The sequence below is a fragment of the Mesoplodon bidens genome (assembly GCF_964165515.1).
Source record: "Mesoplodon bidens genome assembly, chromosome: 11".
Taxonomy (NCBI): domain Eukaryota; kingdom Metazoa; phylum Chordata; class Mammalia; order Artiodactyla; family Ziphiidae; genus Mesoplodon; species Mesoplodon bidens.
The window spans coordinates 4730099-4755483 of record NC_138167.1 but is presented as its reverse complement, the minus strand read 5'-3'; the positions used below and the strand labels follow the sequence as shown (position 1 = coordinate 4755483).

Sequence of the window (25385 nt, the reverse complement as noted above, 5' to 3'; positions counted from 1 at the left end):
CGGGACACGAACCTGCGTCCCCTGCATCGGCAGGCGGACTCTCAACCACTGCGCCACCAGGGAAGCCCCCATACAATTACTTCTGTTACAAATAGTTAAAAAATGTTTCCTATGTGCGTCAGAAAGCCACTTACAAAAAACAAAACAGGGCCTCCCTGGTGGCGCAGTGGTTGAGAGTCCGCCTGCCGATGCAGGGGATACGGGTTCGTGCCCCGGTCTGGGAGGATCCCATATGCCGCGGAGCGGCTGGGCCCGTGAGCCATGGCCGCTGGGCCTGCGCGTCCGGAGCCTGTGCTCCGCAACGGGAGAGGCCACAACAGTGAGAGGCCCGCATACCGCAAAAAGAAAAAAAAAAAAAAAAACAAAACAAAAACCGAAGCCAAAAAAAAAAAAAAAATTCAACCCTTAACAATCTCAAACCCCCAAACAACAAATGTGCTGAAAAGAAACTTCCAAAACGAAAATTGCCAGGTTCAATGTTATTGTTTCGGGACTGTAACATTGTAACTCTAATTGGCAAAACTGACAGCAGAGAAAGGCAAGTAGGTTCTGGGCAGTGAGCTTGTTGGTCAGAATGAAGGGTGCGGCTCCGAGCTGCCCAGCATCACTGCAACAGAGGTGGTAACAGTTCTTTTAGTTAATGAGTCAACCAGGAGGCATCCCGGAAGGGGGGATATAACTGTGTCTACACACAACTCTGACATCAGCCGATTTTAACAAGTTTACTAAAACGACAGTCATGGCCTTGACAATACTGAATGCAAAATACTGGTGTACACAGATTTTACAGGGCGGTGGCTCCCAAGAGCCAGGTTACAAGGATCAGGTTTAACAGATGGGAGAGGCCTGAGGGGAGGCAAGCACACGGATTTTATTGAGAAAAAAAGCTTATATACTGTAGGGTTGCTGAAGTTTAATAAATAAAGGTCAACTTATAATATATAAAAACAATATAAACATTTATATGCTACGTGCATATTGTATAATTTAAAGTAATAATTTATATATGGGGAGAGATGCCAATTTATGTTCTTCCGATTTTTCTCGACAAGGCACACACACAGGATGTGTCTATCCGTATCCACCGCCAGCCGACCAGCTTGTTGTTTTCTGACGTCAGTGCCCGGACGTAGGTTTGGGAGGTTTTGCACTGTGAGTTCCAGTGTTTGTCGTCAATGCCTCTGCAACCGTTCTTGACAGGCCTGGCCTCTTTACATCTCGTCTCATAAAAATATTGTTTGACGGGAGAGTTTCCGGTTTTGATCTCCCCCAGCACCGTGACCTGGTGTCCCCGAATGTCGATGGCCGATGACTTGTCGGTCACCCACAAGCTCTCGCTGTCACACACGGAGTACTCCCCTCGGTGACTCTTGTGCTCCGCATACCTCTTCCTCCGCGCCGTCCTGTTGGTCGCCACGGGGTTGCCCACGTCATCCTCCATGAGGTACAGGGGAGGGGGCTCCAAGGGGGCGCTGTCACTCAGCAGGACCCGGGGGGAGTTGTAGCGTCTCTGATGCCGCAGCAGTTCGGGGCCCATGGCCGTCATGGGCTGGAATTCCGACTTGGCGGGCTCCCGGGGGGCCTCTGCTTTGGGCAGGGTGCTCTGGTAGTTTTCCTTCACGTCCACCATCTGCTTGGAGAGCTTGTTTTTTAAGATATCTGCCTGGATCAGCTTAATAATCAGGGAATTGAGCGAGTCTTCCGGCAGACTCCTTTGATCCATGCTGTTACCTTGGATGCCACGGAGATAAGCGAGAAATATCACATAAAACAAGATGGACATCACCTTGTTCACCTGTAAGATCTGAAAAGGAAACATAGGTGTTAACAGAAGGTGGTGGCCGCTGGGTCTGTGTCATCCTGAACCAGAGGCTGAGGATCCCTGTGAGGCAAGAGAGAGAGCAGGGTACCACCAACCTAGGGGAGCATCAAAGCGCCCCTGTACTGGCCAGATACAGAGGCTGTCTAGTTCTCTCCCCTTCCCCTGGAAATACTGCCTTTTACGAGCCCTCCTTTCTCTCCTAGATGTCCAAGTGCCTTCACCACAACAATCTTTCCTCCAGCATCGTGGCTGTGTGAGAGGGAAAGAGGTGTGTGTGTGTGTGTGTGTCTGTGTACGTAAGAGAGAGAGGGCAAAATCATCTCTTTCACAAGGAAACCAAGAACATCACTGGAAGCCTACAGCCTAGAAGAGTCAGGTCTTTCCCGAAGACCCGGGTCACAAAGAGGCAGGTGTGCTTGACTCCAGGCTTTCAACCTCCATCTCTTTGCTGGACAGATACCGCCTGTCACCTTTGCACCTGATGTCTACCATCTGCAGCCTTCTGCTGTGTGTAGATGACGTCCTGCCACTTCTTTATTTTATTTATTTATTAAAAATTTTTTTCTTGGCTGTGCCATGCAGCATGTGGACTCCTAGTTCCCTAACCAGAGATGGAACCCGTGTCCCCTGCAGTGGAAGCAGTGGAAGCGTGGAGTCTTAACCACTGGACCGCCAGGGAAGTCTCCTGCCACTCCTTTAAAGGTCCCTTGAACCAGAAAAGATCACATCCCGCTCCACCTCGGCAAAATACAAAGAAATGGAACCTGAAAATTATAAATGCGTACATACATTTTTAATTAAAACAATATCGGTGGCCGTAGCTTTGCAATTGCCTCAAGAATCATAGTTCTCTTGCCCCCTCCAGTGCAGCGCCTGAGATCTCTCAAAGGAACAGATACCCCAAGGCTGGGGGTTGGGCCCGTTGCTTCTACATCCATAGCATCAGAGACGGCTGGTTCTTGGCCAGCCTGGCAGAGCTGTTCTCTTGCCCTTGTAAATGACCATGTGGGCTGCGACCTATGCTGTGAGAGGGCCTGAGTGTCCGGTGCTCTGCCGACCTCTCCAACGGACATGCTTGCCAAGGTGCCCACCTGATCCCCAGAGACCCTCTTCACAAGACAGCAGCCCCCCCAAAGCACCACCTGTAGAAGATGGAGACACAGCTCAAATTAATGGGCTACACTTGCCCTGAAGTGCAAGATTCCCTGTTAATTTTTCATGTTTGACTTTTTAAGTTTCCACTATGAACTGTTTCTTTCTTTCTTTTTTTGCAGTACGTGGGCCTCTCACTGTTGTGGCCTCTCCCGTTGCGGAGCACAGGCTCCGGACGCACAGGCTCAGTGGCCATGGCTCACGGGCCCAGCTCCTCCGTGGCATGTGGGATCTTCCCTGACCGGGGCACGAACCTGTGTCCCCTGCATTGGCAAGCGGACTCTCAACCCCTGTGCCACCAGGGAAGCCCCTGAAATGTTCCCTTTAATGGTTCTGTTTCTAATTCAGCTGTCTCCTTGTTTCAATGGCATATTAACCTATCAATGCTCTCATTCTGCTGCCCTAGTAGAACCTCGACTTGGGGTTTCTGCTGAGTCCTTGTGGAATTAGAGGGCTGATCCTGACATACCTTCATTGCTGGTCTCTCCCTCACTAGAGCACAGCCCTGATTTTCCGAGGGTTGGCACGGGAAGGAGATTTTTCCAGTGGGGAGGGCTGGCTGCACTAATGACCCCTCCTGTGCCCCGTGCTTCACACCACTCGCCTCGAGGTGCTCATTCTGTAATCACCATTGAAGCCAACTTACTGTCCCCAGGCCTTTCTCGTTTCCTCTTTAAAGCTCTAAACACGGAAAATAAAATCCTTCCCTTGGTTCACCTTTGGTATTTCGATAAACCCAGGGGGAGAAGAGAAGGGAAATAAACACATGTGGAACAAGACATAGAAAATCAGCCCTGCTTACCAAGTACCCGTGTCTGAGCCTGCCCGAGCTAACTCGCTCCCGGGACTCAGAGGCATCCTCTTTCCCCATCTTGCTGGAAGAACTGCGCTCTCGTCCCCAGAGGCCAACAGCACTGCTCTCACTGTCTTCCAACTTCCTCCTCCTGGCGCCCAGCCTGTCTCTCTGATAAGGGGACCTTCTTCCTTGCATGGGAACCACTCTCTGGACAACTGACTCCTTCAAGGTCAAGGCTGAGAGAAGGATTCTAGCTGTGCTGCTCACCTCTAGAGGTTGCCTCCAGGAATTCCATTATCCTGGGAAAACGGTTCCCACAAGATAACTGATCTCCCCTCCAACTCTGCATAAGAGTGACATCCCCTTCAGTCTTGCAGGCCCAACAAAATCAAGCTTGAACACAAAAAGTGTGGTGTACATGCAACTAGAATTACACCCACTTCTCCCTTCCAAAATAGAATACAGCTGCAATAAAATAATTTGGGATGGAGAGGCTATCGAAAAACAATTTATGAAACCCCCCAAAAGCCCAGCCACTATTAACTAAGAATAAGCAGGCTACCTGCTCACAGGGAACTCAGTCAAGTGTGGGGAGTGGAGGGAGGTCCCAGGTCCAGTAAGAGTCATGCCTAGATGAGTAAGGTCATTGCAAGGGTGAGTTGGTAGGAAGAACGTTGATGGCTTGGGCTGCTATATGGGAGGTGGCCTGGATATGGAACCAAAGGATGTAAGAAGGAGAAGGGTATTTAATCCAACTCCTTCATTTTATAGATGAGGAAAACCCAAACTGCAGTTTCAAGAAGAGGAGAGGCACACAAGGGCCAAGAAGGGGGCTCCGCACTCTGGGCCCAGCATTCCTTTTCATCACATCATGATCGGGCTCCCACGCCCCACCCTTCAGCCCTGCTCACTCTTCACGAGCCGCTTGAATAAGTTTACAGCCCTTGTGACCCTTCACCTTGTACACTTTCATAGCCTCCTCTCCTGCTGAAAATTTGCTCATTCTTCAGTGCCTGGTTCAGAAGCTAACTTTTCCACGATGCTCCCCTGAGAGCGGCAGCCCGGCCTCCTTTGCATCTCCGTGGCACGGTGGCAGGTGTCACAGCCCTCAGGGCATGACGTGGTTTACTCCCTAGACTCTCTCCTCCAAGGCCAGGAGCCCCTTCCTTCCTGTTTGTGTCTGCCTCTCCCCTGAGTCCACACCACAGTGAATACAAAGTGGGTGCAGTGAGTCAGAGATGGACCGAGGGTGGCTGGAACGCCTGCCCTCCACGCACAGAACTGGCTACCTAGTCTGCAGGGTCTAAGGCAAACATTTCTCACAGGCAGGATGGAGGCAGGAGGCGTGACCACATTTGAGGCAAGGCTTGGAGCCCCCAGGTGCCTGCTCCATGGTCCTATGGGACCTCGCTTAGAAAACCCACAGTCAGGGCTTCCCTGGTGGCACAGTGGTTGAGTCTGCCTGCCGATGCAGGGGACACGGGTTCGTGCCCCGGTCCGGGAGGATCCCACATGCCGCGGAGCGGCTGGGCCCGTGAGCCATGGCCGCTGAGCCTGCGCGTCCGGAGCCTGCGCTCCGCAATGGGAGAGGCCACAACGGTGAGAGGCCCACGTACAGGAAAAAAAAAAAAAAAAAACAACAAACCACAGTCAAAAATAAAATTCCTCCAAATTTCAAGATGGTAACCACAGAGCGTTACACCTTGAGTTTGAGGTCCCCTCTCTGAGCGCCAGACTCTGTGTGATGCCCCGGCTGCAGGAACTAAGACAGTTCGTCCTGGTGAAGTTGTTTGAAAGTAAGGGCGGGAAGTTATCGTTGGTCAAAAGGGATGTGCAAAGCCCACAGGGTGCTGCGAGGCAGGGTGCAGCGTGCAGGGCCATGGACGGGAGCTGTGACTTTAGTGCAACCCGGCAGGGAGGGCCCGGGGTTGTGGACAATGAGAAAGGCTCCTGAGACCGCCTTCCTTGCTCCCCTGGGCAGCGGGGGATTGGGGGAGAGGTCAGGATCATCAGAGAGGAAGACTTCATCACTGATATTGCGAAGAATCGCCAAAGCACAGTGATCAGATCATACAAAACAGACTGACTTGTAGTTGATTTATTATTATTTTTCAATTCTCTACGGAGAATTGTAGAGGTTGGACTGTTCCTACCATCCCATCTACCTGTGGGAGCCCCAAGGCAAACCCCAGTACCCCCTCGGGCCCCAAGCACACAAATTCAGCACAGAGACATCAGGCCAGCACTGCTGGTGGTAGGGTGGGACAAATGAACAAAATGAATTATATAAAAATTCCCAAATGCCCCTTAGCATGGGTCCTACCCATTTCTGGATCTGGATGGTTGCTTACCATCAAGTCGAAAAACTCGTCATGATACTTTGGAATAAGTCCTGGGAGTAAATCATCTGAAGGCTGGTAAGTGTTTCTAGATATCTGCAAGGCTGCGTTAAAACCCAGCAGGCTTCCTGCGGACTCCACTTTGATAATCTGCTTTCAGGTTTTTTGCGGAGAGCCAGTCCAAGAATGTCGCTAATAAAATTCGCCCAAACACAGATGTTGAAGTTGGAAGGGGCCATAGGGAACCACCTCATTTTTACCATGAAGGGCACTGAAACCCGGAGCAGTGTAAAGTGAGCTGTGTGAGGTCTGACTGCTACATGACACAGAGAGGGACAGGGGACCCTTGGTGATTAAGTGTGAGAGAGATCGCCTGGCCGGTGCATAATCAAGGTCATTGTCAGGGGTGAAAAGTGACATCGTTATGAAAGCACTTAGCACCGTGCCTGGCACACAGTGATCCACTGGACAGGTTCGATGAACATGAACCTCAGTTATCTGAAGCAGCAGAAGACACCGCACGCCTGCCCTCCGTGCACACACACCAGGTAGCAAGAGGACTAGTTCCCTGGAGTGGGGAGTGGAAGAGGAAAGGCAGTACCAGGAAGGCGCATCAGTGAATGTTTCAATTTAGAGAGACTTCTATGCTCCTTCGCTAGTGGTGACTGCAGTTTATAGAGACCCCCGTTTAAGCAATGATCCTACTGAGTTATCATTGTCTGAATGGCTCCTCCTGGATGACTAGGCCACGTCTTTCTCATCCCCCCGTCTCTGACGTCCGGCACGGGGCTGCACTGTTGTTGACTCTCCAGGTCCATTTACTGAATGAGCACCTACTACAAGCAAGATCTACCAAGACACAGCTTCCTGGCCTCGGATTCTGTTTGGGTTTCTGCCAAGCCTGGTTTGGAAGCCAATCAACTCTGCCTTCTTCTCCCAAAGAAAATACAGGCCTGGCTCTGAAGCAGGCCAGGGTCCCCAGGCTCTTCTCGGCTATAATTGGAAAAAGACCTGTTAAAAACCTCCGTTGGACCCCTTCCTGCACTCTCCCCAGTGCCCGCTTTCCCCGCTCAGAGTTTTCCAAGATTCTGACCAGCTTGCAGATGCTATTTTGCTCGCTTAGAAATGCTTTCCCACATATGGTGCTTTCCCAGTCCCTGGAGCAACATTCCTACAAGGTTTCACCATCCCTCAAAATACTCAAAAGAGAGCAATTTCTGATTCCTCCTCTTTGGCTCAGTATACAATACACACAGAGGGGTTGGGGTCTGGGAGGAGCAGCTGAAATGGAAGAGAAGCCAGTGAGGACGGTGGTACAGGGTCTGAGGCCACAGCAACCAGGGTCTGTCCTGCCACATGCGGGAGATGGGGGCCATCACCGCTGAGTTCCAAGTCACCTCTCTAGGACTAGCTCCCTGGCACGTGCGAGCCACCGCCTGGCCGTGAACCCCCAGCCCTTGCTTGTTGCACGTGTACCGAGTGAATTCTGTAGCCTGGGCAGAGTGGGGTCACCAAGCACAGAAATGTTCTTGCCGGGAAATGACATACGTTGCATCTTTCATCTTGGTAACAACCCCTCGAAGGTAGGTAGTTACACTTCCCATTTCAGATGGGGAAACCGAGGCATGGGGAGGTTTAATAATTAGCTAACAAGCAGCAGAGCCCCGACTGGATGGCCGTCTGCCCCTGGAGCAGATGCCCTGTGCTGTCTCTCTGTCCCGGCTCTCACACAGTCCAGAGGAAACTCAGTTTCCAAGCCTGGAGCCAGGACAGCTCAACCCGGCAGGCTGAGCATCCCCGCAAGAAGCCTCTAGGCACCTCTCAGCAGTTTCCAGGGGCTTGAGGCCACCACTCCTGCTTCCTCCTCTCAGATTCCCCATGAAAGGAAACACAATTCAGTTTCCTCCCGTTCTTCCTGGGCCTGATGCCCTCCAAGGTCAGGCCCCATGCAGGTGCCTGTCCCACGCGTTGCTTCATACAGAGCACAGAATGTACCACCTCAGACCCATGGGTTTGGCCCCAGCGCTGGAAAATGGGGTGAATAGCACAGAAGGCATAAAGGCTCTGTTCTAGCTTTCCTAAGGGAGGAGGTGTGAGAGCAAAGGTGGAAGCACTTTTTAATTTGCCAAGTGTTGAATATGCAAATTCTAGAGATTTCATTATGTCCAGGGCAGCCACATCGGCTGGAGGCAAGTGCACTTTCTGGCAAGTGCACCGAGGACACTGGCCAGTTGTAGCCATAAGGACCAAATTCTCTGGAGAACTTCTGCAGCGATGACCTGGTCTCTGATGAAGGCTACGAGGTCCGAAGACCACCTCCTGCCAGATAACCCTAACATCTTGTTCAGGGAGTGGAAAGAGAGAGAGGTGGGGAGGCGATAGAGTCAAAGCAGAATGACCAAAAGGAAAGGAATGTGATGGAAACATTAAACTAAGGCCATATAAAAGGACTGGCCAGGCTTGTTCTTCTGCCTTAATTGCAAAATTAATTCAAATTGGCTTTGTTCTGAACACGGGTCCTGAGTCAGCTGGGGCCACATGAAGATGTTCTGACCCCTGACAAGGCTGGGAGCTGGGAGAGACAGGTCCCGGTGGAGCCTCCGCTGGGGACTGGTCTGGTCTTGGTTAATCTCTTTAATAATGATCGGGAAGCAGGGGAGAGGAAAAAGTGGCAGATTAATTGAAACGCACAGATGACGCTTGAAGGGAAGGCGCTACAAACACTGATGAGGACAAACCAACTATTCCCCAGCCCCCGTGTGGGCGGGCAGCCTGGAAGAAGCAGGATGAGATTAGACTGGAACCACGTAGGTTAACTCACTGGGGGCAAGGTGCATCCAAAACCAACAAGGGAGGGAAACGCTTGTGAAAGGATGGAGGGAAGGAGAGACTTGGGGTGCCTGGAAGGAGCGGGTTAGAAATGAACTCACGAGAACTGGGCTGTGTGGGTGTTCATGGCGCTCTTCCCCCGACGGCCCTGCATGCATCCCTCAAACACACCTCTCTCACTCTTATTGCACCTCTGAGGGTGGCCACTCTTCCCCGTCATAGGGGGAACAAGAGCACATACACTGAGCTTTAGAGAGGGTAAGAAATCGAGCCGAGATCAGAGAACCAGTCAACGACTGTCATCAGAGATGCTGGTGAGCGTGGTCTAAATCCCCGCCCCCAACCAAAAAGCATCACCTCTCTGCTGTATTTGGTGAGACCTCATCTGAGGCCCCTGATCCCTGGGCAGGTCTGCATCACATAGCGTCCATACACGTGACAGCAGAGGCAGGGAGATGGATTCCTTCCCTGTTCTCTAAAAGCCCCGCATTCAGCATAGCTCCTCTTAGTGAAACTTACTTCACTCAGGGCTCTGAAACTGACTGACACAGACAACGCTTGGCCCAAGATCTGAAATAGGACCAGGTCCTTGGTTTTCAGGGGATGCTGGCTTCCCAGTGGAAACAAGACAACCTATCAACAAGGAAGCTGTGTTCTAGGATGAAACAAAATGAAATAGAGACCTCAGAAGGGTGACTCACCTCCCTCAGAAAGGAACTGCTGAAACTGGTTCCTCTTGGAGGCCAGAAAATGAAGACAAGAGACCCCTGAAAGGGCAAGGAGCCGGTCTCCCAAAAGCAAGCTAAACACCCTGAGCTGGAAGTTAAAAGCTGGGAGTTTCTTTTTCACAGCTGTTGGAAGAGGAATTTTACATTGTTCAAAGCATCCACTCATCGGGCCCCAAGGTAGTGAGAGACAGAAGGTATGGCACATGTCAAAACAATGTGCACCACAGCTCCGAGAAGAAGGTAGTGCCGTTATTCCCCAGGCCAGGGAACCCTCTGGCTTGGCCTCATCTTGGCAGAGAGATCTGAAAGGAGCTTGGTGTGCCGACACAAGCCCCAGGAAACCCAGATTTACTTTATCCTTTACATACTATCAAGTGTCATTTCATGGCCAGAGGGTGGACAAGGAACAATCTGCAGAGAAAATCTGAGTCAATCCAGCTACTGGCCATAACTGTGTTTACCTAGTAAATTCCATTTTCTTTGTGGCTCATTCACTGACGCTCATTCACCACTGTGCTTGAAGATGTACAGGTATGGGTTTGTGGTGGGCTTGTGTGTGCATGCGTGCACGCACACACACACCTCACACACCCTGTAGCCTCCCAAACGAGGATGGGTTACAGTCGAGTTATTTCCAAATTATTATATCATTGAATATTCTGAGACATCTTGATTTTGGTTTCATTTTCTGCATCTGGGTTAACTCCATTTTTCCAAGTGTGGAAACACACAAGGGAAGGTTGCTTCCATTATACAGACAGTTGCGGGTACGGCTGGCGTTCAACTCTTAGCGTCAGAGAATAACCTCCCCAAGCAAATGAAACTTCTTGTCCTAGATGTACTCCTCCTGTTTGAGTTGGCTTGATGGGTCAAGCATATGTATTACCTGTAAAGTGCCACCCAGCTGTAAGCTAATTGTATCAGAAGGCTGCTGACCTCCAGTCTTTAATAATTATAATAAATAATGATGAGGATGATCAATTATCTACATTGTCTACCCAGCCAAGGATGGGTCTCAAAATGGCAGGATAAGGAAGCTGGCTTTATCTTGAGAGCTGGGAGCGAAGGGGAATCCCAGATGAGGACTCCCATTCACTCTCCAGATGCCTCTTCCAAAGCAAGACCACAGCTGGCTTGGCAACGCCCAGGCCTGCGACTGCACCCGCCAGGGCAGCGGCAGCGAGGCCGGGGTCAACCCAAACCACCCTGGTTTGGCCTCACGAGGACTTGGCCACAGTGAGTGTGGTCAGATGGCAGCCTTTCTCCTCCAGGCTTGGCAATGGGGCCTGTGTCTCCCGCTCACGCTTCCCCTAGACCACAGCCAGCCTCCTTCCACGAGGATGAGGGACTGGCAAATGGTCCATGGCTGCCTTTGGTCTGGACACCCTCTCCAGGAAACCACGCTGTCTGGGGACTTGGAGGGCCAAAGCCTCCTTCCACGGCTCACCCAGCCACCGTCCTTCACCTGAATCCCTGCCAGACCAGGAAAGTAAGGCAGGAGAGGCGTCTGCACGGGAGATTTCCTGAGCCTCTTTGCACCCCCCTGCAAAGGGAGGCTGGAATGGACACACAGAAAGCAAATCCATCTTCCACCCGAACCCAAGTGTGTGGAAGGCACTTCATAAACATTATGATCCAATCCCAAACCATCTACCGACTCTCGCTCTGGGCAGCTGAGCAAGACTAGAAACCAACCCAGAGTCTGTCCTCTGAATTTTGGCACCAACATTGTGGACCCAAAGCTGTCATTCATCACAGACACAGTCATCATAACCACTTGTAATAACAGCTAGTATTTACTGAGCCGCACCATATGCTGAGGACTTCTCCAGACTTTACATGGATTGTCTCAATTAATCTTCATGGATACAATTTTCATGCCCACTTGTCAGCTCAGGAAACTGAGGCTCAGAGGATTAAGTTATTTTGTCTGAGATCATGCATCATTTGAGAGGTGGAGCTAGGATGCAGCCCCCTGTGTGACCCCCAGGCTGTACTTTTAGCCAGTACTGCAGACCACCTCCCAACTCGTTCCAGAGAGTTGAAGGCACCTGCCACTTGCTTGCAGGGAGTGAGGCACCAAGCCCCACATTGATACATTAATGCTTCTTTCCTTGTTCTGAGAAAGCGATCTCCAAGACAGGAGCTCTGAAGTGCAAAGGGAACATTTCACCATCCGAGGCTGAGCATCGCCAATTCACGGTGGCTGAGAAGCATATCTATGCAACACGGGGCTGATGGGCTCACTTATCTATGCCTTAGTTTCCCCAAGTGTCACACATTCCTTTCCTCTGACCTTATTGGATGGTAAAGAAGACCAAGAACCCAGGGATTCTTTTTGAAATTTGCTGGAATTTTGAAGGCGAGACAGATTTCTGATTATTTGGTTTTCATAGATTTTTAGCGTATTGACAAGGAGAAATAAAATAATGCGGACTCTCAGCACATCTCCCACTTTGATTTAAGAATGAAAAGCATCTCTGCCACTGATCAGCTTTGTGGCTATGGGGGAATTACTGCTCGTCTTGGGGTCTCAATTCCTAACGGGCTTTCTCCATAGGGCTGATGCTGGTATTTTGGGCAGGAGAGTTAGTTCTTCATTATTCAGCTTTGTCTCCCACACATGAAGCTCTGCCCCCAACCTACTAAATGTCAATCATGTCCCCAGTCATGGTGACGACCAAAAAAAGGCACTCACACTTTTCCAAATACCATCTGGGGAGGCCTTATCCCTCCTGGTTAAGAATCACATAACATAATGCTGGTGGACTAAAGTGGTTCTCAGCCGTTTTTGACCCTTTTTAGAATGTGATAAAAACTAAAGAAAGTTTCCCCTAAAAAAATGCATGTGCACATATCGGAAACAGTTTGCAAAAAAATTGGAGGCAGTTCACCAGCTCCCCAAAGCCTAACCCAGAGACCCATAGATCCTCGGCGAGGAGCTCTTGAACTAAACAGTTTTTCACAGCTTCTTTCCAGCTTTAATATCCTGTGCTTCTATGACCCTCTGCTAACCCTGGGCCATTTCTTCACCAGACAAATGATCCTCGATACTGGTCTCGTTTTCTGGTCCTTCCTACTTTTCTGTGTCCTTTTGAAGGACACAGAGCCAGGCACTGGCATCCTAATCTACTAGAATTCTCATACAATGGGAAGGTTACAGCAGGAAAGTGGCCTGCCCCAAATGCAACAATCAACTAATGGAAGAGCCAGAACCAGAAGCCAGCTCTCCAGAGGCGCAGAGCCATGCTGCCCATCTGGAACCAACACAGAACCATAAATATAAGGACACCCAGAGGGAAACCTGCCCACGAGGTTGCAGAAGGGCTTCTCCGGGAGGTGCGGCGGAATCGGGACCGGCACAGCATGTGGAACGCTACACTGTGAGAGGGCTGGAGCCCTCGCAGCCTGACTCGGCTCAGAAGGTGGCCCATGAGGCAGAACCCTTCCCTTCCTTTTACAAATATTTGTGTGGCATCAGCACCCTTGTCTAGTGACATCTGCACCCCTCAAGAGCTTTGGAATGTCAGGTCTTTTCTCTTCCATCTCTGGTCCCGCCACCATTCTGGATGACTTCACCTCCAACCTGATGGCTTTTCCATCCCTTTGGTTTCCCTGTTCCTCAGCGTGCTCAAGACCAATGCTCTCCCTTGGCTTTGAAAACCTTGCTGTTTCTGAAGAGCTTCTCTGCGTTCTAGCTGACTGGCCTTATGAGTGTGAGCGTGGCTGCACACTGTCTCAGGAGGAGAAGCTGGAGGAGGGAGGGGTGCAGGACAATCACAGAACATGGCCCGGGGGACACCCCAGAATCCTGAGAGAGGAGGCTTAAGCACCAATAGAGGCTCTCGTTTATATCAGATGGCAAAAGTGGATAAGTTCATTGCTCTGGAAGAGACTGTAGCCAGAAGATACATTGGGATCAAATACTGTGCACAAGCAGGTTGCTAGTTTAAAACATGCTGATTTCTGACACTCCTCCCACCTAGTGGTGGGTCCATGTGCCTTTCTCTTGTAGGTGGGTGGCCTGTGCCCATTTTGATCAATACAGTATAGAGGAAGTAACATTACGTGACTTCCAAGGCTAGGCTGTAAGCGGCTGTGTGGCTTCTGCCTGTTCTTGGGGCCCCAAGCTCCCATGGGAGGCACTGACATTCAAGGCCACCATGCTGGAGACCCCCCTCACCACGGTCTTCCAGCCAGTGCTGCCAAGGCACTCGTCTTGCGGGTGAACTGGCCTGGGTGACCCATGCCAGCCCATCAGTCCACTGAAAACCACCAAGGACCTCTGTCAAGGCCACCTGACACAGAAGAATCAACCCAGCTCGACTCAATTCCCTGAGCCACAACACCATGAGAAATGAGAAAACAGTGTTTTCTTTTTATGCCACCAAGTTTGGGGGAGTTTGTTACACAGTGAAAGATGGAAGAAGCACCCAGAGCTGGAAAAAGTACAGAGGATGAGAGGTGTCACCTTTTAGTGCCAGTGATGACATTTCACTAAGTTTGCTCAGAAGAGTCTGAGTACATTCCTGGAGGATGGTCTAAAATGGACCTCGGGGATCATGACTGAAACCACGAAGAATAGGGCCGTCCCCACGGAAGAGGCAAGCCATCAGACACCTGAGGCCCTGCAGCCAAGGGTCTGACTGCAAAGGGGTGACACAGAGCCACCTCTGCTCCTGGGGACCTCAGGGCAAGTGACTGTGGGGGGCTGGGGAGGAGGAGGGAGGGAGGGAGACACAGAGAGAAAGAGAGGATGGAGGGAGGAAGGCAGACAAGGCTTTCTTGAACAGGGTTTCAGTTGACTCCAAGGTCCCTGCATGGTGGCTTTTGCCCTGGCTAGGGAAAAACAGGAGAGGAGAGACTGTCCCCCAAAACCACCACGACTGCCGCCCAGAGGGTGTCTGAATCCAGATCCACCCGTGTTAGGAGCCGCTCCACCCCGCCAGCACCCAGAGTTGGATAACCCCACCCCAGGTGACATTTTCTTCCTAGCAGCCAAGGACATGAACACAAGCAGGAATGTATGAGCACTCAGGGTCAAAAAGGGCTCCCTGGTGGTGACACAGAACAGGCCACGCTCCTGCGGCCACTGGGACCTTGTCCCAGAGTGGCCGGGGCAGTGCCTACAGCTCTCTGCCATCAGAGCAGAGCAGACAGAGGAGGAATTCCAACCTGTACACGAGCTGCTGGGAAACAGGCCAGCAGAGCGTGTGTGTGTGAGGATATCTGTGAGTGTGCCTGTGTGTGTGTCCGTGTGAGTACGTGTGCATGTATGTCTGTGTGTGAGTGTATAACATGTTTATTTGTGTGTGTGGTGTATGTGTGAATATCTGTGAGTGTGCCTGTGTGTGAATGTGTATGTCTGTGTGTGAATGAGTATATTTCTGTCTGTGTGTGTATGTATGTCTGTGTGTGTATGTCTGTGTGTGCAAGTGTATATAGCTGTGTCTGTGTGTATATGTATGTCTGTGTGTGACTGTGTGTGTCTGTGTCTGAGTGTGTGTCTGTGCGTGTGTCCATGTTTATCTGTGTGTGTGTCTGTATGTGTGTATGTCTGAGTGTGTGTGTGTATGTCTGTGTGTCCGCGTCTTAGTGTGTATGTCTGTGCGTGTGTCTATGTGTATCTGTGTGCGCGTGTGTGCAGTGTGTTGGGAGAGGGATGCTGAGGAGGGGAGACATCCCTAGGGTTGGAGGAACACAGGCTGGATGTGCCTTGCAGCTTTCCCAGTCAGTCTCCATGGGACCTCGGACAAGCCTTGTTTCCACCTCCCAGGCGTCAGTTTGCTCTTCTACAAAGTGAGGGAATCCAGGTAAATCATCCTAAGATCTTCGCAGTGTCTGCAGTCTGCCTCCCCACAGATGGGCGGAGACAAGGCTCTGGGCTCCCTGCTCTCTCTCTCTCTCTCTCTCTCTCTCTCTCTCTCTCTCTCTCTGATCCCCAGGGACAAGGGGGTGGGTGGGTGGGAGACGCCTCTGGGGTCCTGCTGACCCCGCTCCCACCCCCCGCCAGCTCTGCCCATGTAAGGAGGAAGGCACATGGGCCCAGTGGCCCTCTCGGGTCCCCAGGAATTGGAAACATGTAAGGACAGGCTGGGGAGAAGCCCGGGAGATAGAAAGAGAAACTCTGGGTCAAGTTTGCATTTCTCATTATTCCTCCAACCCTTCTCAAATTCCTTTTGTTTAGAAACCTCCTTGGGTTTCTGAAGGCTGTTCCCTCCCCCATCCCACCCCTGAAAAAGTCTAGGAGCTCCTCCAGCCTGTAACCCTTCCGGATAACATGTTCCATATGTCGGTCACTCTCTGCATGAGATGTGAGCATTCCCTTTCCTGGTCACCTCCTCTTTGGTCTCCCCACAAGCCTCTCCCTAGAACAAGAGGCAGCGAGGGTTTCCATCAGGTTGGAGCCTGCTGAACCTGGGGATTCCTGCAGCTTTGCCTCCGAGTGCCTGGAGCGTGCCTGCCTTGGCCCCAGCCTGCCCACCACCGACAGCTGCACCAGACCCTCCTTTAAGCTCTGGGGCCAACTGAGCAGCGCTGACCCAGCTTGCCATGTTAGTTGCTGAGAGCGTGCTTCTGCAGCAAAGCAAACAGCCCTCTATTGTTTTCCTTTCCCACCCACCTCCCCCTCCTCCTGTGGCTACCCACTGCGGTAAATAAAGGCTGAGGATTTTTCCAGCACAACTTCCAATGCTTTTTGAGGGGGATGTGAGCACACCTTCCATACCTCTCCCCTGACGTCTACCCCACACCCCCCGCCCCCTCTGATGCATCTTTTGGTGATTGATTGAGTTTGACTCTTGAAAAATACAATGCATGGCTTCACACTAGTTCTGGTGGATTTCCCAACAGACAGAACAAGGTGGGTCTTCACCCCTCTGGAGGGGTTGAGTTGGAAAGGCTGAAGATGACCTCAAGTAAGCACCAGGGAGCCTGAGAACTGTGTGGAGCTCCTCTTCCTCAAAAGCACAATTGTACTTAAAGGCTCCAGGCCCCTGTGGGTGTCCTGGAGAGCAAGCAGAGGCTACCCTGAGACAGGCAGTGAGGCAACCCTTTAATCTAACAAACACAGCCAGGAGAAGTGGGCAAAGCATCCATGAAGAGGCTCAAGGCTTTCACAGACACAGGTCACAGGCAGAAAACATCTGGGGACATAGCAGAACCCCCTGATCTCTTAAAGGAAGGAAGGATGCTACACTAAGCACCTACTATACGCCAAGGACTGCAATTTAAAACTTACATCCTACTGCCTTTAGCTTTTTGGGTGGACATGAAGTTAGGAAAATTATAAAGAGAGGGTATTGCTATTTTAAAGCTGAGAAATTTAGGGCATAGCGTAAGTGAGTGATATGCTCAAAGCTGTCACTGCCAGAACCAGAACCGTGCTTCCTGACTCCTGATCCAGCACTCTTCCTAGAAGATAACCGCTATTCTCAAAGCCCTGAAGGGCTTCCCTGGTGGCGTAGTGGTTTCGAGTCCGCCTGCTGATGCAGGGGACACGGGTTCGTGCCCCGGTCCGGGAAGATCCCACATGCTGCGGAGCAGCTGGGCCCGTGAGCCATGGCCGCTGAGCCTGCGCGTCCGGAGTCTGTGCTCCGCAATGGGAGAGGCCACAACAGTGAGAGGCCCGAGTACCGCAAAAAAAAGCTCTGAAGAATCCAGAGGACAGACCATATGCCTGGGACCACCCAGGAAGTAGAGATCCCCTAGCTCTCTGTGAATTTGGGGAGAGTCTCTAGAGCTACAAAATGCAGACTGCACTTTTCTCTAGGCCCACTGCCTCTTTGATGCACCAATTCATACAAAGTGGATCATTTCCAAAGATGGGCCACCTCTGGCTGCAGGAGCCTCTTCCTGTGCAGGGAGATGGGTGGGGCCAGTCCTTGGCTCAAGTTCTGCACCTAGTTCTTTCTAAGCCTCCCCCAGTCCCCCCTCCCCCATTCCTGGCTCTATTTCGCCTGAAGATTTATTGTATTCTGGAGATCAAACAACTGGTTAAGCAAAAGCCTGTGTTAAAAACAATCTTTCTCAACAATACCTGTTTTAAGAAAATGACAACAATCGTGAAGGAAAATGTGTTTGATGATGGACATGCGACTAATGAGACAACTGAACTAATATAATTGGGGGAATCTCACTTCAGAAGCTCCAATTACGCTTGATGGGCTCTGGCAAGGAACCCTGCAATTTGGTGCTAATGAATGCGTTAACATAGAGGGTACGTTGGAACCCAAGAATGTGCAGGAATGTGTCCTGACACTGCACTGGGCTCGCAGTAGGAGGGCCACCGAGGACCTGATGAGCTGAAGTGGAAAAGGGTAGGAGACCTCAGGACAGGCAGTCATTTCTAGTCAACAGACCAACTCTTCTGCCTCTGGACCAATTGGCAGAGTTTGCGTCATCTACTTCAGGGAGATCTATTTGGGTTTACTAGAAAGAAGGCTCTAGTGAGTTTCCAGGCATGCCGTCGAAATGGCCAGATTCACTGGATTTAATAGAGAGGATTGCAAAACAGTTCTTTCCGGACCTGAGGCTCTGTGATTCTATGTAAAGGCAAAACACTCCACCATGGGGACGCTGATGGGGCCATAGCGATGTGGGGGAACAGTCAATGACCTCCACCCTGAAGTGGGTGAGTCACATGGTGGAGAGGAGGGGATGGCTGCAGACTGTAGTCACACTGAAGGGTCTGGAAATATACTGGCATTGATTCAGAATGTGGAACTTTTGATCCTATAACATTTTACATTTTAATTCCCCTTGGTGATGTTAATAACGCAGTTGGCTAGTGCCACACTGACAGAATTTATGAAGCAAAACTCATCCAAGAACAGGAAGGAATGACCTCAGTTTATACCCTACTTATGCCTCTGAAAATGCTGAGTGCAAATCACATTTCTGTGAATTGATTTGTGTTTTAAAGATACTAGGAGGGTTTGCAACAAAAAATCTTACTGGGAATTCCTATGGAAAGCAGTAAATAACCACTCTTCCATTAAAATATATATACATCAGACTAGTTTTAGCTTAAAGCAAAGCACATCTTTAAATGTAGAGCAACTATGCTGTGAATATATATCACAATTCCACAACGAACACATGTGCTTTGACATTAAATTCTTCACCAAGAGAATAAGACTTAATCCTTTGATGAGCTCTTCAACTATCTGGGTGCCCTGTTACCATGCATTATTCCTTATGGCTTATTCTTCAGGAAACTAGAAACTGGGAGGAAGGAAAGAGGCAGGAGAATTTTCTGCTGGCAGGTCCCATTGTGTCCACTCCCGTGTCCTAAACAATGTCAACCTAAGTGCCCATAAAAAATGACACGTCTGTCTTCTTCTCAAAGAGCCCGATAAGGAAAGGAACAGGAGGAAGAGAAAACAAGCAGAAAGAGAGCATTCGGTACGTAGCGAAGGCTCAAGAATAATTATATCAGTAATGATGATAGCATTTGTTCCTGCCTGGAACTTCGCTAAGATTTAATTCTGCAACAACCCTCTGAGGCAGGTCCCACAGTCGACAGTCACTTATCCGAAACCCTGTGTATTACTGTACATTACCTAACACTCTCCACGGGTCTTGGGGCAGCCCCCGTGATTAAACAAGGTAATATTTCTATTGCAAAATTATAAATACTCACTAAAGAGAGATAAAGATTATGTCAATTCAGGTCATATTGTGCAGCCAAATAAATCTTCTGAAACTTTAAGAAGGGACTCTGGGTTTCCGGAGCTTTGTGGGTTTTGGAATTGTAAAGAAGAGACTGCGGGAGTGCGTTATGCTCTCTACTTCGTAAATAAAGAAATAGGGCCCCAGAGAAAACAACTTGCCTCAGATCACACCACTGCTATACTAGAGCTGGGGTTCAAACCCAGGTGTGTCTGACACCAAAACTTATTTCTCAAACACCGTGCTATCTGTGTGATGTTTCCCATCTAAGAGGTCAAGAGGATACGGAGGCCAAATTAACCCGTGATTGCATACACCCTTTTTATGTTTAAAGAATTTTAAATAAATTTCTCTAGAGATTCTTTTTCCATGTTATAAAAGTAATAAGAGCGTATTGGAGGGCATTCTAAAAACACAAAAATACAGAAAGAAATCTATCAACTCCCACAAGTACCCAGACTTTTCTAAACACGTGCAAAGTTTTTCTATGCATTACAAAATTGAGATTGTTGAATACACATCCTCCTTCGACTGACTTACTTAATCTTATAATCTAAGCATTCTCCCATCATATTAAAATTGTACATAAACAAAGTTTTGATGGCTACATATTTAATATTCCATCCCAGGAAAGTGCCATAATTTACTGGATTACACCCCCTTTGTAGGAAATGTATTATTTCCAATTCTCCATTGTCATAAATAATGCTGCAATAAACATCTTCCTGTGCAGAGGTGACTGTGGGTCTGAGTTATTCCCGTGGTCCTTTGCTTCAGCCCTTCTTTTACCCCACCCCCACCCCCACCCCCCGCCCTGGTCACATCTGCCCTGCACTTCCCCAGCCTCAGGTCAATCAAGCATCCATTTCTCCGGCTGATACTCAGGCTGCAGAGACGGGGAAGGGTGGCATGGGCATTGTTTGGTGCCAAGCAAATTTATGTTCTCAAGTTTGTCTCAGCCCTTGCTGTAGATCAATTTTTTGCTATTCTTCCTATGTGAGGTCTTTCTTCTGTTCCTCACAACAGCTCTCTCAAAACCACATTTATCTCCTGAAGTCTCAGAGCGCAGAAAGCTTGCTTCCTACTTCAGAGAAAAAAAAAGAGAGGGTCCCCCAGGTGAGAACTCCTCACTCTGTAGACACATCTCCTTGAATGCACACAGCTGAAGTGGCCAGATGCTTTATCACCCTAACCAGTAAACTTGTGAAAGTGAAAGGGGGTGCTATTGATCGTTTGGTTGGGGTAATGGTTACAAGGCAGGCCTGCCCTGGATCAACCAGGACTCCACACTCACACGGAGTCCAGCCATAATTTCCTCTGAGTGTCTGGGTTGTCCTGGTCACATTCTCTCTGCAATAGCATCTACAGTGACACGCTGGCCCCACCGCCTCCCATTCACTGAGAAGCCTCCATCCATCAGGGCCTCCATCCCAATCCTGTCTTCAAGCTGCCCCTCTCTGCAGGTTTCCTTTCCTCAGTAGACCCAGGCAGAACTCAGAGATTGCTTGCCCTGCGGGTTCAGTTCCAGACCACTTGCAATAAAGCAAATACCATGATAAAGCAAGTCACATGAATCTTTTGCCTCCCCAAGACATATAAAATTTATGTTCAGGGCTTCCCTGGTGGCGCAGTGGTTGAGAGTCCGCCTGCCGATACAGGGGACACGGGTTCATGCCCCAGTCCGGGAGGATCCCACATGCCGCGGAGTGGCTGGGCCCATGAGCCATGGCCGCTAAGCCTACGCGTCTGGAGCCTGTGCTCCGCAACGGGAGAGGCCACAACCGTGAGAGGCCCGCGTACCACAAAAAAAAAAAAAAAAAAAAAAAAAAATTATGTTTACAGTATACTGTAACCCATGAAATATGCAGTAGCATTGTGTCTAAAAAATGTACATGCTTTAATTAGAAAATACCTTCTGGCTAAAAAATGTTAACCATCATCTGAGCCTTCAGCGAGCTGTAATGTTTTGCAATCGTCAAATCAAAAATCACTGATCACAGATCACCATCACCAATAATAATGAGAAAGTTTGAAATGCTGCCAGAATTACCCAAATGTGACACAGAGACATAAATTGAACAAATGTGGATAGAAAAATGGCACCGATGGACTTGCTCAAGGCAGGGTTGCCACAAACCTTCAAATGTAAAAAAGGCAATGTCTGGGAAGTGTGATAAAGTGAAGCCCAGTAAAACGAGGTGTGCCCGTGATGTTAGCATGTTACCAACCCTAAACAAGGAAAAGAAAATAGTTCTCCCCTAAGGACGACTAGCTGGTCCCAGGCCAGCTTCATATAAAAGCACCTGCACTGGTTACTTCCACTTCCTCCACCCCCTCGAAAAGGGCAGAATTGCCTCCATCCATCCTCACCACCAGCACCGGGCCCTCCCGAAGCAACCCTCCCAGAACAGCCCTGGGTCCCTCATTTGAAAATCAGGTAAATGCCTTGCAGCCCTTTCTTCCTTAGCCTCCTGGCCCGCCTCCTTCAGCTTCTGTGGCTCTCCCACCGTTTTCGTCTAGCCGTTACTAAATGGGATCTTAGTTCCCAGACCAGGGATTGAGCCTGCGACCCCTGCATTGGAAGCATGGAGTCTTAACCACTGGACCGCCAGGGAAGTCCCATTAAATTCCAGTTGATTCTGCCTCCTACTTCTCACAATGCACGCCCCTCTTCCCTACGGCCCGTACTACCTCTCCTGCCGGGATTACTCCCGGGGACCCTTAGATGGTCTCTGAGACCCCACTTTCACCCTCTCCCAGACTCCCTCGCATTTCCTCTCCACACTGGAACTGAAGGATCTTCTAAAGTGGAGCCTAACTGCATCGCTCCCCAGCTGGAGAAATTTCTGTTCTTTTCTAAAACCTTCGAGGTGAAGCCCAAATTCCTCAGCCTGGCATGAGGCCCTTCCCAGTCTGGGCCTGGGTGCGTGCCTCACCAGGAAGGGGTGCAGTTCTGCAAACCCGCCAAGCGCTCTCACCTCTTCAAGGATCTCTTGTGATGAGAACTTTTTTTTTTTGCGATACACGGGCCTCTCACTGCTGTGGCCTCTCCCGTTGCGGAGCACAGGCTCCAGACGCGCAGGCTCAGTGGCCATGGCTCACGGGCCCAGCCACTCCACGGCATGTGGGATCTTCCCGGACCGGGGCACGAACCCGCGTCCCCTGAATCAGCAGGCGGACTCTCAACCACTGCGCCACCAGGGAAGCCCCTCTTCAAGGATCTCTGATGACCCCCTTTGCCGGCAGTATCCCTCCCACCCCCACTCTTTACCTGGTTGATTCCTATGTGTCCCTCCGACCCTACTCCTACACCACCTCCCTAAAGACACTGCCTTTCAGCACATTCTTTTATAACCCTCCTTTTCCTTGTCTTTCTCCCGCACCGGACTGCAAGCTCTCCTTCTAAGTCTGATGTCCTGAGTATCTATAATGGTGCCAGCCTCACAGTCAGTGTTCAGTAAAAGGTTCTGAGAAACATAGTCAATGGATCAAAGGGATGGACCTCTTAAGAAGCGTGATCATTGATGGTTTTGTCCTGGTATAATTATTATTCGTTCTCCCTTTCATGCTCACTTGTCTCCAAAGGCCCTTAACGTGGACTAACTGCACCCTCTAAAGATACTTATTGAGTCAGGAGCAACAGAATGGCTAGTACGACTCAGCTGAGGATGCCGTGAGGGTGGTGAGAGGAGTTCCTGGGCGTCCTGGGAGCTGATGACGACACGGGTGACCTCTCACACAACCCGTGTGCCAGCCGCTGCAGAGGAAGGATTCGGGTGCCGAAGAGGAAAACCAAAGTTTCCTTTCCAGCAGTCCTGGCCCACTGCCCAGAAGCAGCAGTGCCGCCTCTCGTTAGGAAGGAGAGGTGAGCAGGAAGGCAGCTCCCCCGGGGGTACAGAGAAGGACTCCTGCACCAAGACGGGAAGGGACACAAGTCCGAAGCCCCTCTGGACCTGCGTCTCCTCTCTCACTCTCCACCTACAGTTCTGGCAGGATCAGGATTAGATTGGGAATTCCTGGGGCTTGGAGAGAATGCACAAGACTAGAGAACCTGCAAATAAAAGTACGTGGGAACCAGCATCCAACAGGACTCATGAAGGTGAGACTAGGGCTGGCCCCAATTACCCCTACGCTGCGGCCACGGAGGCCAAGTCCAGGGTGGGGCAAGGCTCTGGGAGGCCCTCCAACCAGGTCAGGGGGCCCCGTGGGGCTCTACATGACCACTGGCTTGCATTGTGCCGGAGGGCAGGGCCCATCTCATTCAGCTCTGCAGCTCCAGCCCCTAACACAGTGCCTGGAACAATGTGGGCTACAGGATGACATGTGTGGATCAGAAAGAACTTACTCCCAAAAGACATATAAGGATCTGGGAAGAGCTGGCCAAGCAAAAGGTAAAGAGGAAGCAGGCTTGACTCCGTCACAGTGACAAAAAGAAGGTTCAGGGTCACGTCTTTAGCAAGAGCTCTGAGGGGAGGGGAGGCTGTTTTTGAACTCAGCAGGACAGGAACTCTGCTGGACCCTCCCAGGAATACATACACCTGATAAGTGAACCTCAGAGAGGGTGCTCTCGTCACCCAGAGAAAAACAAGACTGGAGAACTTTTTTTGACAGTTCACTGAATAACAGCTCTGGGGGTAAATTAACACAGGCATCAACATAGAAACCTGAGGTCACTGATCCTCTAGAACAGAAAGCAAAAGCCTACTTCTGAGACCAACTCCTGGTCTCTGATCCCACCCCTTCCCACTGCCGTGGCTCTCTCCCTCAACATCAGCTTCCCAGGAACCCTGGGACCAGCGGGGAAAAGACAGGTACAAATGGGAAAAGAGACCAGCCATGATGGTCACGCTGGCCTTGAAAAACTGCCCAGTCGCCAGGCATCATGGGAGAGCGGCACCTCCCCTCTCCAACCCCAGGCAGGTTCAAATGATAGTCACAGAAGAACTGACTAGAAAGAGGGGCAGAGAGTAAGTAACCACTAAAGGGAAAAAGTGAGGACGTTGGCATTGGTGGCTCCAGATGTCACAATAATAATTCCGAACATATACACTGTTCTGTATATTTTCGAATTGATTATTACCGTAGCTCAATGAGATATAAGGAGCAATATTTTCTTTATTTTCCGTTGAAGAAAGCTGAATCTTAGGAAGATGAAATGATGTGTCCAAAGGCGAACGGCCACTAAGTGACAGAGCTAGGCCTCCATCCACATCCTCTGACATTTATTCTTTTTCCTAAATGCTTACACGCACTCTGTGCCTGATCGTGTGTTGCCTTCAGACCACACCAACCCCCAGCTCTCTTTCCGTCAACACAGTCCTGGGATTCTTACCTATTACACGATATTAAAAAATACTTTCAAGTTATCCCCTCTTTAGAGCCCGATTACATATAGATGGCAACCTGACCCTTAGCTAAATCACATACCTCTTGCGAGGTGATGCTTTCTGGACAGGATCGCAGAGATCACATTTATCAAAATGAAACCAGGTGAACATTGACACTATGCAGACAAAGGTCCAGGCCCCCAGCTCGGTTTTCTGTCTTGTACATAACGCTTTCTTGCACCAGACTTGCAGTGTTCATGTGAAGCACTGGAGAAAGTGTTTCCCCATCTCTCCGACCCTCCTACCGACGACCAAGACATACCCTGCAGGATGCCTAATGCTCACTTTTTTCTTTCCACTAAGAGGCAGAGACTTTCCCACCAGGAGATCCATCCTGGAATTCTATAGAGATCCAGAGATCTATCCCCAGGGAGCAAATCCAAGTCTCATGCAACACTATTCCCCTCTCTACAATGCCTCTTCGTGCAGACTTCCTACCCTCTTCACCAGCCTCCACCAGACGCTCTTCCACGTCTCCAAGAAAAGCTCCCGAGCAGTCCGGCCACAGAAGGAAACACACGTAACAAAGAGCCGATACCGAAGCTGACTCTTCTGAAAGGCCCCTGGAAAGGGCCACGGCTACCATCAGCCATCCATGCCCCTGTGCACCAAGGTTTCCCCCATCCTCTATCCCAAATCTTCCTACTGCAACTTTTAGTC

At 50.2% G+C, this 25385-nt stretch overlaps 1 protein-coding gene across 2 annotated transcripts in view; it reads right to left on the bottom strand.

The window, feature by feature from the left end:
• Positions 1–650: 650 nt before the first annotated feature.
• Positions 651–25385, bottom strand: part of NTF3 (neurotrophin 3) — a gene marked incomplete at its 5' end in the record, with an annotated part of 66942 nt that continues 42207 nt past the window's right edge. For both annotated transcript variants that reach the window (XM_081248775.1, XM_081248776.1), the window contains one exon: positions 651–1804. In XM_081248775.1, coding sequence (XP_081104901.1) covers positions 1025–1804 — 780 coding nt within the window. In that variant the 3' untranslated portion in view covers positions 651–1024. The remainder of the gene's footprint in view (positions 1805–25385) is intronic.